This window comes from Nannobrachium achirus (genome assembly GCF_963921795.1).
Source record: "Nannobrachium achirus genome assembly, chromosome: 16".
NCBI lineage: Eukaryota > Metazoa > Chordata > Actinopteri > Myctophiformes > Myctophidae > Nannobrachium > Nannobrachium achirus.
The window spans coordinates 1,060,632-1,078,393 of record NC_137823.1 but is presented as its reverse complement, the minus strand read 5'-3'; the positions used below and the strand labels follow the sequence as shown (position 1 = coordinate 1,078,393).

General features: G+C 41.2%; 1 protein-coding gene across 1 annotated transcript; it reads right to left on the bottom strand.

Moving 5' to 3' along the window:
* Positions 1-2,694: 2,694 nt before the first annotated feature.
* Positions 2,695-6,432, bottom strand: LOC308300334 (serotriflin-like; the record flags this gene model as incomplete). Its single annotated transcript, XM_080744150.1, has 4 exons — positions 2,695-2,822; positions 3,750-3,826; positions 5,055-5,152; positions 6,310-6,432. 4 exons carry the CDS (start codon positions 6,430-6,432, stop codon positions 2,695-2,697), a joined length of 426 nt encoding a protein of 141 aa, XP_080600276.1.
* Positions 6,433-17,762: the final 11,330 nt, after the last annotated feature.

The following is a 17,762-nucleotide window of genomic DNA, read 5'->3' as shown; positions in this document are numbered from 1 at the left end:
TTAAGCAGATGGAAACATCTGATCTGCTGAAAAAAGAAATACTTACCTCCAGTAGTTTGAAGTGTGTCCTTTCAGATGAAATAACTGCTTATGTTGAATGGTATCGGCTGGTCTCATCTGGTGGTGGTATTTAAATTGTAAAACTATTAGCCTAAGGTGTGTGTGTGTGTGTATGTGTGTGTGTGTGTGTGTGTGTGTGTGTGTGTGTGTGTGTGTGTGTGTGTGTGTGTGTGTGTGTGTGTGTGTGTGCGTGCGTGCGTACGTGCGTGCGTGCGTGCGTGCGTGCGTGCGTGCGTGCGTGCGTGCGTGTGTGTGTGTCCATCTGTGTTGACATAGATAAACACCCATGGCATGTGTGTACTTTAAATTACTTTAAAACGAGAGGCTTCATGGATTTATTCTCTCAAAACTTTGTCACCTATGGGTCTTAACATTGACTTTGATCTTAAACCGTTTTTATAGATCCTTATTGAATTTGTTTTAATTGCCTCTGTTCTTCTTACTTTATAGGAGGCCCTCCTACAGCAAGTTTCTCCTATAGGATAATAGTTATTACTTGGTTATATCTAACTGAACCAGGCCAAGACCCTCTATAGCCCTTATGATTTGTGTATACTAATGTGTTTATTGCTCTACACTGCATTTATCACTGTGGTGTTTTTGGCACTGTATTATTATTCATTTTGTTTAATTTTCTTATTTAATATTTTGCTTTGGCAAATTATTAGTTTCAGGCCTTTGATACATGTATATATAACTTTATTTGGCCATTCGAATTAGAGATTGATGATGTAATACATATCATTCACCTATGTGTGTGCGCTCCTTCTCAAGCCAGTACTTTTCCATATGCACGGTCTGATTGAGTGTCACTCCCCCAGTTTGGCCATGGTGCCTTTCGGGTATTTATTGTCTTCTTGACCATTGCTCGTATAACCCTGAAGAAGGCAGCTTGTCTGTCGAAACGTTGGTTTCTTATTCTGTGTCTTTAATAAATGTGCATCGGCAGCTACGAGTGTGTCTACTCTTTTTTCGTTAGTACTTGTCCCGTTGGCCGGCACCTCACAAGGACTGGTGTGCTGTGCACTTTTTTGCTACTAGAATTTAAGATATTTAACCACTTGAACCGTCAATACTTAATAAACTTGACCTTTCACTCTGTACTTAGTCTTCTCTTTTTCTCCTCTACACCAAACCTCTTGGCCGAAAATAGTCGATCTACAAGCTCACAACGCCTCGCAGCGTGAGGCGTTGTGAGCTTGTAGATCTGCTATTTTTGTCAAAAGTTCAGGACGTTAGGGTTCTAGTGGTAATATATAAAAGGAGAAAAAAAAGTTTCTATCACACAAAGATTTGGAGGACCCCCTGTACTGACTCTGAGGACCCCCTAGGGGACCCCTGTTATAAAGTTAAAGTCAGGTCATTTCAGGCTTCATAAAAACTGATCTGTTTCCAATCTAGATCTTATTGGTCTGCCAGTGTGAACATTGTAAAACAAAAGAAGAAAGATAATCAGGCAAAAAGAAGGTGAGGAAGTCAGTATTGTAATGCTCAATCTATAAATGCTACTTTATTTTCTACAAGCATAGAGTGATATTTCCATTGGATATACAGTACACAGAGAACATGCCAGAGGTTCACAAACGTTTTCATGTCAAGGACCCCCAAATTAATATATTTGCAGTGTTGGGGAAGTTACATGTAACTGAGTTACGTAACTAAGTTACATTTTGCTGGTAACTGAGTTACATTCATATTTCTGTAACTCATCAAGTAACTGAGATACTTTTTGGGTCATGTTTGGCTCAAGTTACAAGTTACAAGAAGTATGTTTGGCTCAAGTTACAAGTTACAATAAGTTACAAGCTAAGTTATAATTTTACATTTAAGTTTTGTGAAGATTGACGATCAAATGTCCAGATCATATATATATATATTTTTTTAACTTTATTTTAGGAACACAGATGTTTACAAAAGAAAATGTCAACCTTTTTGAAATAAAACATAAAACTCGGTTCTGCTGGCATGTGACTTTTTTTTTAGAATATTATATTTTGTTTCATGTACACCAAATGTACATTCTCAATTTAATGCTGGAAAAAAAGTAACTCAAGGTACTCAAGTTACTTTTTCTATGTAACTTGAAACTTTATAAGTTATATTTCTCCAGGGCTTTAACTTGATCAAGTTACTGCCATGGTGAGTTACTTGTAACTGCACAAGTTACGCTTTCAAAGTAACTTCCCCAACACTGTATATTTATCTGCAGATGTTTTTCCTATAAATAGCCAAACTGCAAGCTCAAAACGCAACGCATTGAGATCTGTTTTGAACCTGTAGCTCTGCTATCAGCTGATGTATAAAACCAATTTTGATACTATTTTAACTAATTTAGCTGGGGATCCCCTGGTCCACTGGTAGAGTATGCGTACAGTAAGATAGCAATGGATAGAGAGAGAGAGAGAGAGAGAAACAGAGAGAGACAGAGAGAGACAGAGAGGCAGATAGTTAGCCTGGTTAATAAACCAGACTGCACAACACCACCCCCTGCAGTGAGGAATTAGTATGAGCAACGCCATGCTAGCAGATAGTAGGATAGCCATACGTTTGAAACTTTGCACAATAAGGAATATCATTGAGTGTAGATTAAATCATGTTTCTCGTGATGCGTGTGGAGTGGGCGTGGCCAGGCGTTCAGTTGATCTCAGTGGTGCACTTGCAGGAGGCGGGGCAGATCTCTGCGATTTTCTTGTGACTGCATGTATGGCTCTTCTTCAGAGCAGGGCAGTTGCTGTACTTGTTTATGTAGGGACACGGGTTGGCTGAGAAAGAACGACAGACAGATTACTGTAGGCACCGAACTCAAACATTATGTCAAAAGGCAAAAAGATGAGTTTGCACACTGTAACTCCCTTCTATGACTTTATTGCACCTGATTCTAATGTTATCATCCGATACCATCGGATATTATCACGTCTTCTCAGCCGATATTATCCAGCTAGCAGGGCCATGCTCTGCCAACTGAAGCGTTTATCAGCCGAGTGTATCGACAAGCTCTACGGACTGAAGAAAAAAAGAAAAAAGGGAATCCCCTAGTGCAGGGGTTTTCAAAGTGGGTGACGGGGCACCCTGGGGTGCCGTGACTGCAGTCCAGGGGTGCCGCGAGATGATTTGATAATATTTGGAATTTATTTGGACACTTGAAAAAAAAAAAAAATATTTAGTATCATTTTAAACTTGAAGTACAAAGTTATTTGCAGGCACTTCTAATCAAAATGGCTATTATCTCAACGTTTTCCTCGCAACATAATCACTAAAATATCGTCACTGTCGAGCAGAATCTCTGCGTACGTCTTTTGGTAAAGCAAAGCCCTGCTTCATCATACAAGACTGTCGCACAAAACTAGTGAAAACAGCCGATCGCGAGGCGTGGTGTGCTTGTAGATCTGCTGTTTGCAATAGTTTAGTACATTTTATAGATGATAAATACAAAATGAACGGTTTTGGACATACAAAGTTTCCACCTGACAACGACAATATGCTAGGCTATAAATATAAGGTGCTGGGAGTGAACATTATAATGTAGGGGTGCCTCGGATTAAAAACATATTTATGGGGTGCCCTGAGACAAAACAGTTTGGGAACCCCTGCCCTAGTGGGATTTGAAACGACTACCGTGGGTTTCCCAGCCACCCGGGCGCTACCGCTCATGCCACATGATCCACCGCTATATTATTATAGTGACTTACTGCACAGCTTGTCATCACAGTCATTTGGACAGTCACCGCAAGAGGGTCCAATCTTGTAGATGTTTCTCAAACCGCCACTGCAATGTACGGACAGAACATCAAATATTTACATCTTACTTGAGATGGATATGATGTGACTACTTTTAGGTGCGGAAAATGAAAAAAGCGTGGCAAGGAACGAGGCGAAAAATTATGTTGGTAGTAAACAAGTTAAACATGATAAATATGGGTGTTATAAATAAATACTGGTGTTCCCTCTGGTCGTTCGTTTATTCGGTGCACTTGGTGCGTTGTCGTTCGAAAATCGAGTGAGGTGCACCCCGGGTGTGCTCAGTGCACGCACTGACCGACCCAACTCAGAAGCTGGGGTTTGAAAGTGTTGTGCGTCACTGCGGTGTTTTGATTGGTTGATTTTCATGGCGGTGTCTCAAGCTAGCCTGGAACCAGACCAATCCGCCTGGCCAAAAAAAAATCTCAATGCATACATACATGCATACACTAGTGGTTCTCCGCCATATATATGCCACAGTACTGTACAGTGTACATGGTGTTGGGACAGTAGTACAGTATGTGTACATGGCGTTGGGACAGTAGTACAGCATGTGTACATGGTGTTGGGACAGTAGTACAGCATGTGTACATGGTGTTGGTTCAGTAGTACAGTATGTGTACATGGTGTTGGGACAGTAGTACAGTATGTGTACATGGCGTTGGGACAGTAGTACAGCATGTGTACATGGTGTTGGGACAGTAGTACAGTATGTGTACATGGTGTTGGGACAGTAGTACAGTATGTGTACATGGTGTTGGGACAGTAGTACAGTATGTGTACATGGCGTTGGGACAGTAGTACAGTATGTGTACATGGTGCTGGGACAGTAGTACAGTATGTGTACATGGTGTTGGGACAGTAGTACAGTATGTGTACATGGTGTTGGGACAGTAGTACAGTATGTGTACATGGTGTTGGTTCAGTAGTACTGTATGTGTACATGGTGTTGGGACAGTAGTACAGTATGTGTACATGGTGTTGGTTCAGTAGTACAGTATGTGTACATGGTGTTGGGACAGTAGTACTGTATGTGTACATGGTGTTGGGACAGTAGTACAGTATGTGTACATGGTGTTGGGACAGTAGTAGAGCATGTGTACATGGTGTTGGGACAGTAGTACTGTATGTGTACATGGTGTTGGGACAGTAGTAGAGCATGTGTACATGGTGTTGGGACAGTAGTACTGTATGTGTACATGGTGTTGGTTCAGTAGTACAGCATGTGTACATGGTGTTGGGACAGTAGTACTTACGGTGGACAGTATTGACACACATAGTGGTATTTGTAGGGATCAGAATCGGGGCAGTGGGCCATGGCACATCCCACCTGGTTGGAGCGGTACCACGCAACCTGGGCAACACACAATAACACAACATCACTGCTTAAACTAGAACAATGTGATCCTGAAAACACAGGTCTCCGGCTAGTCCAGGTAGTTGAAGTCAATCTGGGTTTTACAGGTCTGTCTTGATGACTTCTGGAATATGTCATGACAAAAAAACGAACTAAATGTAACAACGTACATTCCCAAATGCAATCCAATGGTGAAATATGAAGAAAAGAAATGGTGGCCTGTGTATGTGTCTCAAAGAATAGAGATAGTGTGTATCGATTTGCATGCTGTTTGCACAGAATCTGTAGGAGTAACAGCAAAATAAAAATCGGCCTCCTGGTGGCGCTATATCAGGCCAATGTGAAGTTTCATGGCAATCGGACACTGCTAGTCTTTGGTGGATCGGCGTGAAACTGTGCACACACTCCTTGCAGGCCAGAGCAGAACGTCAATCAATCAAATATTGTCTATGTACAGCAGCCATGGAAATAAATTGGTCCCCTTCTTTATTTCCTTCACAGGTTTTAGCAATGATTCTGATTGAGGCTCTGTTCCATTTAGTGTACTGTAGCACAGTGGTTCTTCAACATTATGATGAACACTCTCAGAGTTGCAGACCAATATAAAGCAGACATTTTTAGACCCACTGGAGTGTTTCTGGTGAGCCAACATGCACAATACTCTAGACCAGAATGGAACAGAGCTGTGCATAAGGCCTATTAGTATGTCTTCCGGCACTGGGTGTGAGTCAGGGGCGCAGTTTACAGTTACAGTTTACAGTTTAGGCATTTAGCAGACGCTTTTAATCCAAAGCGACTTACAATAAGCAGGTAATACATCAATATAATAAGCAAGATAATATGTCAGTACATCAACAACAATATAAAAAATGCATAGGAATATCAATCTAGAAATAAAATAACACCTAATCAGTAAAAAACGTTTCTAAGCCCTAAAATGCTAACTAGCTTAATGTATGGTCAATGAGTGTTACAGTAGTGCTATGGGTCTGAAGAGGTGCGTCTTCAGTCCACGGCGGAAGCTAGGGAGTGAGTCTGTAGTTCTAAGTGCGACGTTGATTTCTACAATGATGGCGGCACCCGTACAGAGCCAAAAAAGCACCATTTTCGCAGCATAGAAAATATATTGTTTACAGTCTATGGTGTGAGTGTACCTGTGTGAAGTGTCCCACTGTTTTTCCATTGACTGATCCCACTCCGTGCTCGTAGTTCTTCACCTCATTATACCAGTTCTGGACAGCAGTGGTCCACGGGAGCTCATGGCTGGACAGGAACATGTTCTCACCGCAACCACTGGCTAGAGAGAGAGAGAGAGAGAGAGAGAGAGAGAGAGAGAGAGAGAGAGAGAGAGAGAGAGAGAGAGAGAGAGAGGATCATGTGGATATCAGTAAATGAGGCTGAGAGTGAATCTATACAGAGATACAAACTGAATCTTTAAAGGCCAAATGCACCAATGTTCAACCTATCTTCATACGACCAGTAAGACTCCCTAATCGGGAGATAAGCGACCGTCAGTTCGCGTACTCAAACTTTAGAAGGCAATGATAGCCAATCAGGAGGGACTATGGGAAATGGGACAGGAGCAGTAGGAGCAGTAGGAGCAGTGTCCAAGTGAGAAATGAGGGGTGGAGGTTGTGGTTTGGCAGCCAAGGAGTGTGTGTGTAATGTGACGGACATACTGACTGACAGACTGACAGACAGACAGACTGACAGCCGGTGGAGGTTTTGATAGTAACTGCGATCTGACGGTTGCAATTAACTAATGCTCACTTATAATATGGTAGAGAAATAAAATGAAAGCTATTTTTTTATGTGCTGTTCCACTGAGCCTATAGGCATTGTGACCAGTATTAACATGGAAATACTCTGGCCAGTAAGGAGGATCCAGAGCCTCTAGAGATTAAAGAGGAACAAGAAGAGCTTTTTCTAAGACCAGAGGAGGAGTTACGTGCAGTGAAAATACAAGCTGATCAAAAGGGAGATCGGAAGAGACACACAAAACATACATACAGGAGGAAACCCCTTTACTCGTACAGTTTGTGGCTGTGACCTGACTGTAACTTATCTCCCGATTAGGGAGTCTTACTGGTATGAGCTCTTTGATCATATCAAGTGTGTCACTTATCAGTTCATTAAGGGGCATGTATTTTAGTTTCCAAATTATTAAGGGACGATTGCGTATTCCAAGGTACAGTTTGCAACCATAATTAAGCACACATACTTGCATGATAATGGATAATGGAAAAAACTGAATGTTATTTAAAGCATAATATAATTATTAATATTAAAGTTAAAGGGGTCTTACAGCTAATTCTCCTTTCTGCGGCGGTGCTGTGTCCGGTGCTACACTTGTCGGCCCATTTCTGAGCATTGGTGGCCGCTTCCTCATTCCACATCTGTGAGAATGAGAGGACACAGGACATACGCGCGCGCGCGCGCACACACACACACACACACACACACACACACACACACACACACACACACACACACACACACACGCGCGCGTGCATTTTAACCATTTATTCATGTCCACATAAGGGAGAAACATGCAGGGACACAAATATTATGGGTGCAGTAAGGTAAGGTTACATTACATTCACAAAATACCCTTTGACAATGCAGCAGTATGAGTGTGTTTCACATTATATGAGCGTTGTCATTAAATACGTCAAATCAAATCAAACCTCCAGGAGTGTCTTACCATCTTCAGCATGTTGCTGGCTGTAGGCTGCACACCTATAGAATATAATAGTATTTTATATATATATATATATATATATATATATATATATATATATTAGTATAGTATATTAGTATTAGTATTAGTATTATGTATATAGAGAGAGTGTTTGTGCAATAGTATCCACCTCTTCTCAGCTCGTTGTGTTTGTTCACAATCTCCTCCTTGACGGCGTCGGTCATCTCTACATGAACACAAACGCACCACAGACATCCATAGAGGTTGAGTGAAATTCTAATTGCTAACAACAAACGTCCATTCTGCTCCAATATAAGCTACAGCAAAGATTATATTATAGGCCTTTACATGTTATAAGAACCCTTCGGTGCATTCATCCGGACTTGACTTCTATTGTTATTAGAGGGTTATCTGTTTCTATGGCTTGTTGTTGCACATAATATATTGCCTATTGCATTCCTTGGCCCCTGGATGGCTGCTATAGGCATATAGCAGCTATATGTATCTTTAAAATTGTTCAGTAATCGAGGAAAAAGTAATATTTGTACTATGGCAGGGGTCTTCAACAGAGGGTCCTCAGGGTTACTACAGGGTTACTCCAAATCTTTGTGATAAAAAAATAAATAAAAATAATAATCTCTTTTTTAGCCAGATTCTTTGGCCAGAACTTTAGCCAAAAATAGCAGCTCTACAAGCTCACAACGCCTCGCGCTATTTTCGGCAAAGAGGTTTGGTTTAGAGGGGAGAAGTATTGAAAGTTCAATTGGTTAAATATCTGAAAACACAAATTGACATGAATCCAAAATACACTGATGATCGTGCTGTCAAACAATGAAACTATGGAATCTATGAAGAGGTTGTGGGGGTCCCTGCTTCATCTCCCTCTCGGCTAAGGGGTCCTTGGCCTGAAAACGTTGAAGATCCCTGAACTGTGGTATTTCTTACCCCCAGCTGCTGGTGTTGCTTCAGATCCAGCCAGGAGAGCAAAGAGCATGGTGAGAACAACGTATGCCTTCATCCTCTGTGGAAACCACATGAAGTACACATTCATTTTCATGTACAAATGATGCTGTTGATACTAATAACAACAAAGCAGTGTTTTCATGAAGACAGTCACAAGAAAAACATACTACTTGGCCAGTCATTTTACACACGCATCCATGACTTATGGTTGTTCCATAGTCTCCTAAATCATGTTTTGGGGTGGGTGTTCGGCACAGCTATAATCAAAGTAACTGTACTGGCCAATCACAGCACGTCTTTTCCGGGACTTGGCAAAACAAACAACAGCTGTATATTCAGTATTCTGTTTAGCAGACTACAATGGCTCGTGTGGGACAACCAAGGCATGGACGAGTGTGTAATGACAACTAATAACAGATAAAAAATATATAAATAAATTGACCGCAACAAATAACAAAGTAGCAATATGCTTATTTTCTCTGCTCTTAGGGGGTCTGCTGGGGAATTTGGACCAAGTAGGAAAAAAATATATATATTTTAGTCCAGACTAAATATATAATGATCACATTATGACGAATGAAAAACTCAAGAGTATAACTTAAAATGTACTCTGTTAAGATATTTAACAGCAAAGTCAAATTGAAGCAGATGGAAACAGAAGATCCTCTGAAAGTAGATGAAACGTGTAAATGTGAGTTTTACCTTGTGTAGTTTGAAGGTGTCCTTTGAGATGAAATAACTGCTGATGTTTGGCTAGTCTTATGTGGTGATGGTCATTTATATCCTTACATTATTAGCCTTATGGGTGTGAGTGTCACACTGCTTTCACAGACAAACACCCAGGTGTGTATTTAGTGTCACATCATATGCAATATGATATGACACTAATTATGCATGGCACAACATACAATATTGCCAAGTACAATATTGCCAACAAGCCAACATTTATTTTGCAGCATAATCAAACAATGTCCAGAGGAACTGAGGTCAATGTCAGTTTGTTTTATTCTTCAAGTCAGGTGACAATATATTGGGAGGCTTGTTTAGAGAAAATAGTACAATACTGTTATACACAAACACACACACACACACACACACACACACACACACACACACACACACACACACACACACACACACACACACACACACACACACACACACACACACACACACACACACACACACACGAAAAGAAAAATAATATAGTTCAGAAAGAAAATATAGTTCACGTATCCATTTATTAACAAATAGTTTCTCAAGCTTTTCGGAACCCCTTCAACCTCAAAGGTTCAACGGAATCCCCATGATTATATTTATGCATTAGTAATAAATAACGTGCCACACGTAGTGAACAATTACTTTCTCACTTTACATTCAGTCTCACATTGTTTGACATTGTACTGTGTATAGAGTACATTGAATCATGTATTTAGTTGTTTTAAATACCATTTCCCTCACAATGTTGTAACCCCGTGAAATCCACAGGGATTTGCGGGCCCATGGTTTAGAACTCCTGCTCTATGGCGGTCAGGAATGGACTCTCCTACTTAATGTACTGTAGGTCAGGACTTCATTCACATTTTTAAATTGCTGATCTCCAAGTAGATTTGCTATTATCAAAATATGTTTGTTACATTTTTAACAAGAACTTGTGGACCGTGGAATTCTGCGTGTGTGTGTGCGTGCGTGCGTGCAAGCGTGAGTGTGTGCGTGTATGTGTGTGTGCTGGTATTAACCCATTTAGGCCTAACTTATAGTTAGGCCCAAATCAGAAATTAGCCTACAAAAACAAATATGTTGATACATACTGTACATGTACTGTAAGCCCCTCCCATACACTAAAATGTCTATTTCTCTCCAAATACACCTCCAAATATCCAATTGATTTCAACAGAGTGGCCACAGTAAACTGTCACCTACCTACCACAGCTGTCTCGACGGGTTTTAAGAATCAAACAAACTGACATTGATTGACCGCCGTTCCTCCGGACATTGTTTGATAATACATAATGCTGGCATGTTGTACTTGGCACAATATGACAAGACGCTAAAGTAGACTCCTGGGTGTTTGTCTATGAAAACAAACAATCCTAAGGCTAATGATTTAAGGACACACACACATACACAACAGGATGTGTTCTTATGGTTTTCACAGAGCATGAAGATGTACTGCTCTTTGCACCAGCAGCTGAGGGTAAGAAATAAACAGGGCTTATTATAAAACATGTAATCTGAAAAGTAATCTGAAAGTGTATGACCCACAATACTCCTGGTCATCAAATTATTGGCTTTGGAAAGTGAAACAAATAAATAAATAATCTATGAACTCAAGTCTCCATGGGGTGAGTAATCAATAGGAAAACAATTTTTTTTTGTTTTGTTTTTATTTATGTAAAATGAATTGAACATAAGCTGTGTTTTGCCCTCACTGTGTAGAAATCCATGCTGTACACCATATCTCCAGTATTGCCTTATACTGTAGTTTAGTGTGGTGTCAAACATAGTGGTACCAAACATAGCCGGCCTCCAAGCTTGTAGGTCTGCTATTTTCAACATTCTCACCAAAAGGCCCCTTTGGAAATGTCAGCCCCTGCCTCTCTCACATAGTCTGCACGCAGTGGTGTAAAGTAACTAAGTACATTTACTTAAGTACTGTACTTAAGTACAGTTTTGAGGTATTCGTACTTTACTTGAGTATTTCCAATTTCCAATACTTCTACTTCTACTCCACTACATCTGGGATCCAAATACCGTACTTTTACTCCACTACATTTATTTGAAAACTTTAGTTACTTGTTACTTTGCAGATATAAATTATGATATTATAAAACACACATGAACCACTTTAGTCCTATTTTATACCTAGGACATTTGAAAATAGCCGATCTACAAGCTCACTCGCGACACGTTGTGAGCTTGTAGATCTGCTATTTTCAAACATTTTGTACTTTTACTTTTGGTACTTGAAGTACATTTTGATGCCAATACTTTCTTACTTTTACTCAAGTACCTTTTGAATTCTGGACTTTTACTTGTAAGGGTGCCCTCACACCAAAATACCTATGAGAGTGGAATCCGCGTTCCGCCAATGCATTTCAATGAGAAGGGAGCGTTTTTTTTTTTTGTGCAGAAATCCTTTACTGACATGAAACCGCCCCCTTCTCATTGAAATGCATTGGCGGAACACGGATTCCACTCTCATAGGTAGTTTGGTGTGAGGGCACCCTAACGGAGTATTTCTAGATTGCAGTATTGATACTTTTACTTAAGTAAATCATTTGATACACATCCCCGACATAGATAGAGATATAGGCATATTATAGTATGGCCAAGAGACAGGGAAAGACAGAGCGTCAGTGAGACATGGAGAGTTTTAGAGAGAAAGTTAGAGAGGGAGAGAGAGTCCTTCCCTAAAAGACCTACACTCTATCCCCACCTAAAGTCCATGCAATGTATTGCAGAGGCTTTGATGATGAACTGTCACTCCTGGAAGCAGTAAAACTCAACTCTGTTCTGTTCTGAGTGTCCATACGCCAGGAGGAGCCTCTACAGAAAACTACTGAGCAGGGGTGTCAATTGGGTATGGCAGGGGTATGCAGCTGCCATACCCTGGGTCCAGGGGGGAAAATATAAGCTACTTTTAAATATAAATCCATGAATGTCTCTTTGTCTATCTGCGCTGGTTATTATGCTGTTAAATTACAGTAAAATAACTACAAATGCAAAATTTAACATAATGGTCACTTTAACAAGGTCTTATAATTATATTCTCCACACTTGTATTCTCCCCAGCTTGACAAAATGGTATATACCAGGTTTCCGCAGGTCAGCTGCACAGGTGCAATGCATTATTGTTAATTGTGGCACGTTTACTAAGTTTAGAGGCGGGGTTTAGCTGCACTTAGACAACCGTTCCAGGCTGCCATATCCAGCCCAAGAAACCATAGAAACCTGTGTAAAAAACTGACAAAAGTCGTTTTTTTTTGTTTGTTTTTCAGACATTGTGAAAATAGCCGATCTACATGCTCACAACGCCTCGCAGCCAATAGAACCGTGTTATCCAAAATGTAATGCCTATTTTCCATGAGGACCCTTTAGCTTTTGCTGAGCTGACGCCACTGCTGATCCCCTCAGCAGCCTGTCAGCAAATAACCAGCCAGAAACAAAAAGGCAAGGACAAACCAGGAGCTTACATTCATCAACAGTCCACCAAGAATTGAACCCAGCCAGGAGGAGATGTGCACAGCTGACTTACTGTACACAGGAACAAAAACACTGTTGTTATCAGTGTAACTAGTTTCAGTTGTTTAGATTACCTAAAAAATACACCAGCGCATCCACACTGGGGTAAAACCTTTCCACTGTACAACGTGTGACAAGAGTTTCAGTCTGTTGTGCAACCCGAAGACTCCCCCGTACTGTTCATTTCATACAATACTTGGTTTCAATAGCCTGGTGTGGGAAAACCGGGAAAACTGTGGTCGCGTCAATCCCCGTCTCTGTCTCCCTATTTCCTGTCTATCTACTGTATACTATCAACCAGTAAGACTCCCTAATCGGGAGATAAGCGACCGTAGGTGGCTTATCTCCACAAATAGGGCAAAAATTTGTTTTTCCAAAATCTTCCTGATCCATGTTGATGACATGAGTGTAGACATGCTGTGTAGTGATATTCGTGATTTTAGGGCAAAAACTGTAGGAGCAGTGTCCAAAAATGTGTTTTAAAAATCGGCCTGAAGGTGGCGCTAGAATAGGGCCATGTGAGAAATGAGGGGTGGGGTCTCCGCGTTGCCTTGGCGGACGAATAGGTACCGGCCCCGGCTCTCCCGGACGCTCCTAGCCCGAGTTACAGCATTTTATGTGCGCTGCAGTGGCAGGGGGTCCTCCACTGGGGGTGCCACCACTTTTGCATCCGTTCTGGAGCACCAGGAGTCGGTGGTCCCCGGGAATTCCCCGCGAGCAGCCCCATTGGGGTGGTCATTTGGTCATTTTTGCACATTTGGTCATTTTTTACATCTGGGGGTCCCCTGGGGCTCCGGGGGTCCTTGGAGGTTGTAGTTTGGCAGGCAAGGAGTGTGTGTGTAAAATCTGGTATGGATCGGGTCAACGGGTGCGGAGATATAAGCAGGGAAAAAGTGTGACGTGTGACGTGTGAGCACATTTGGTCATTTTTTACATCTGGGGGTCCCCCAGGGACCTGGGGGTCCCTGGGGCTCCGGGGGTCCTTGGAGATTGTAGTTTGGCAGTCAAGGAGTGTGTGTGCAAAATTTGGCATGGATGGGGGCAACGGTTGTGGAGATATGAGCAGGGCAAAAGTGTGACGGACTCACTCACTCACTCACAGACAGCCGGTGGAGGTTTTGGTAGTAAATGCGACCTACGGTCGCAATAAAGGCAAACCTTTCTGTCAGACTCTCCAGTACAAACTGAAATCCTTCACCATTTCACTGTATGTTTTGTAATGGTGTCAGAATTCAGAGTTGCTCTAAACCAGAAACCACACATGGGCAACATACAGCCCAGGGGCCGGACCCGGCCCTTCGACCATCTCAATACGGCCCTCGAAGTCCTCAAGAAAAACAAAATGACCCCCATAAAATCGACATGTTAAAAGGCAGCATCATGTTTTTAGGGAAATCAATTGAACGTAACTCCAATTCATCATTAGTAATTAATACGTAGGCCTTTGTACCATTTGAGTATATTCCATCTGTATGTTCTCAAATGTTAAACGCTTATAATGTTAACAGCGAAACAGTCTGCCATGGATCCATATTCATAAAATAATTCAGAAGCCTTAAAGACCCTACACAAAATAGGCAATATGTTTGTCTGTCGTGTCATTCAAATTCATGCAGTTTTAACTTCATTCAGCACTATGTGTTTCAAGTTTCAATTGTCCAACATGTGGCCCTTCACTCGATTTATCAAAGTCAGTATGGCCCCCTGGAAAGAGATGTTGCCCACCCCTGCTCTAAACAATCTGATTCCAACCTGGATGATTTAGGCTGCCAGTGTGAATTTAGTAAAAATATATTAATACAAAACAATTAATAATTAATATACAGTCAAAAAGAAAGCGAGAAAGTCAGTATTGTAATGCTCAATCAAAATGCTACTTTATTTTCTAAAAGCACAGCGTAATAATTCCATTGGATATAGATAGATTAGTAGATTACATTGACTACAGTATATGCCATTGGTTCTCAAAGCATTTTCATGTCAAGAACCCCAAAATGAATGTGCACTTACTCAAGGATTATGATTTATATATATATTTTTAATAGCCAAATTACAAGCTCAAAATGCATCGCATTGTGATGTGTTTTGAGCTTGTAGTTCAGATATTTTAGTTGAAGTATAAAAAGGTGTCGAAGTGGTCAAAGACATTTTGATGCAATATTAACACATTTTGCTGGGGAACCCTTGGAACCCCCTCAAGGACCCCTGGGGGTCCCCAGACCCCATTTTGAGAACCAGTGGTATATGCGTACAGTATGATAGCCATGCATAGCCATAGAGAGATAGACAGAGACACAGCGAAGCAGATAGCATGATGATAACTATAATAAGGAATATCATTGCACATGGATTAATAGGCCTAGAATTATTGAATGCTTTAACAAGTGAAAAATAGCAGATATACAAGCTCACAGTGCGGCACCGAGTGCCGCGCTGCGAGCTTGTAGATCTTCACTGGTTAAAGCATTCTAGGCCTAAATGGGTTAAATCATGTTTCTTGTGATGCGTGCATGAGGAGTGGGCGTGGCCAGGCGTTTAGATGATCTCAGTGGTGAACCTGCAGGAGGCGGGGCAGATGTCCACAAAGACAGGGTTCCTACTGTAGTCATTTTTGATCCCAGGACCGCTGGACTTTTCTCTTAAGCATTTACTGAGAGAGAGAGAGAGAGAGAGAGAGAGAGAGAGAGAGAGAGAGAGAGAGAGAGAGAGAGAGAGAGAGCAGCAGAGACAGACATGAAATGAACTGACCGCATTCTTTTATCTCTTAATTAAATTGATATAGAGTTGCTGTGTTTTTTTTAAGGGTAGGTCTAAAGCATACATGGGCAACTGGTGGCCCGGGGGCCACATGCGGCACTTAATGTGGCCCACAGGTTAATACCGGAATACTGATATATTACTGATTTCAGCTCTTACAATTCCAAACGTGACCTGCTTTAATTTTGTCAGTCTATATTAGTAGCTTAATGACTAGTATAGTAGTATTAAAATGTATTTTTTTTTTATGTCCAATGTATTTGTGTTTAGGTTCATAAAGTTAACATGCCTATATAACTAAATGCATTTGAAATTAGATACACATTTTACATTTCAGGATTCCAATTCAAAAACAACAAAAAATTATTCAGGATTCCAATTCAAAAGAGGCAAAAATAGCTGTAACTGTCCCAAACCGTCTTTTTCCAGGCAGAATAACTTGCGCTCCAACTGATGTTTCTCATAGGGGGTTTTATTTTATTCCCATGATAGACAACGTGAAAAACTGTGAAATTATACAAATACATATTTTTAGCCATAATGAATAAAACAATGCAATAACCATTTAAACAATAAAAGGCAGTGCAATGAATTAAACCAAACAAAAAACAAGAAACAATGATACAAAACAAACAAAACAATAAAAGGTGACATACCGTGTGGCCTTCTGCTCTGAATATGGTTAGGAGAGTTAAGTTCTTTTAGAGAGACTTATTTGCTCTGACTTAATCTTTGTTTTAGAGCCCTTCTCACTAGACAGGGCTCTTCTCTACACACAAGTGTGTCTGTTCTTCTCCAACTACCTGAACCTTGGCAGGTGCACCTCATATACCAGCTCAGCTCTGATTGGCATCATGTGACCATGCCCATTGCCCATACCATGGCACAAACCAAACACCAGATGGCCTCAATACTGTCACCCACAAAAAGTCAACCAAATAAAACATAAATTCACACTTCACATATTTCAAACAAACCCAACAATAAATCATCTAGCCCCCCCATTGCTGGGACAGCTACACTGCCCCCAAAATTACCAAGATTTCATTACTGCTAATTAGGTCTATTTAGGATGTATAAATCTGTAATTTTTCTATCAAACTGAACCCAAAATGCTATATTTAAATTGACCTTCAACCAACCAACATTAATGTTTTTAAAGATTTTTTCCCTTTATGTTTTGCGTTCTACTTTGTAACAGAGTACAACTGAGTGTTCCGTTCACATTTTCGTTTCAGGTTGTCAGACCTTCAAGTGTCTCTGCCCCCATGGGCCTTCATTTTGACCTTTCTCTTTCCACTTCTTCTTTCTCTCTTCCTTCTCCGGAACTTTGTTCTTTTTCCATTTCCGTCTTTTCTTCTTGGACTCAACCCAAGCAACCTGAACTGTCTGCTGTTCCTCCAGTGTTCACTGGTCATCTCTTCTGTGTTTAAAGTGCTCTGAGGACTTGTGCCTTTCCTTGCCACCACCGGTTGCTTGCTTTGCATGTCACTGTCCGTTGGGTCAAGCTCTTGCTTCAGGCTGGGTTGATCTTTTGCAGTACTACTGGGCCCTGGGTTGGTGGCCTCAACTTGCTTGCTCTCAACCTCTGCTGTGAGTACAGGGGGGTCCGAGGAGGTAGGGTTCACCACATGGAGAGAAGCTTCCCCTGCCTTCACTCCAGACGGTGGCGCCAGCTCCAGGACCGGTGTAGAAGTGCCCATGTCCACCTCCATGGACTCAGACAACACAGACATCTCATCTTGGGAGTAGACAGCAATGGTTACTTTATTTAAAGGAATTTCCTTCTCTTTACCTTCTACAGCTTCAAAGTCCTTTTGTTTCTCAGTTATTTTCAACTTTTCAGTTTCCATGACTTCCACATAGCTTTCCTCCTTTTGGGCTCTTTCTGGGCCCAACTGTGTTTTCCCAGCTTCTGCTGAACGCCTCCTTATAAGAGCC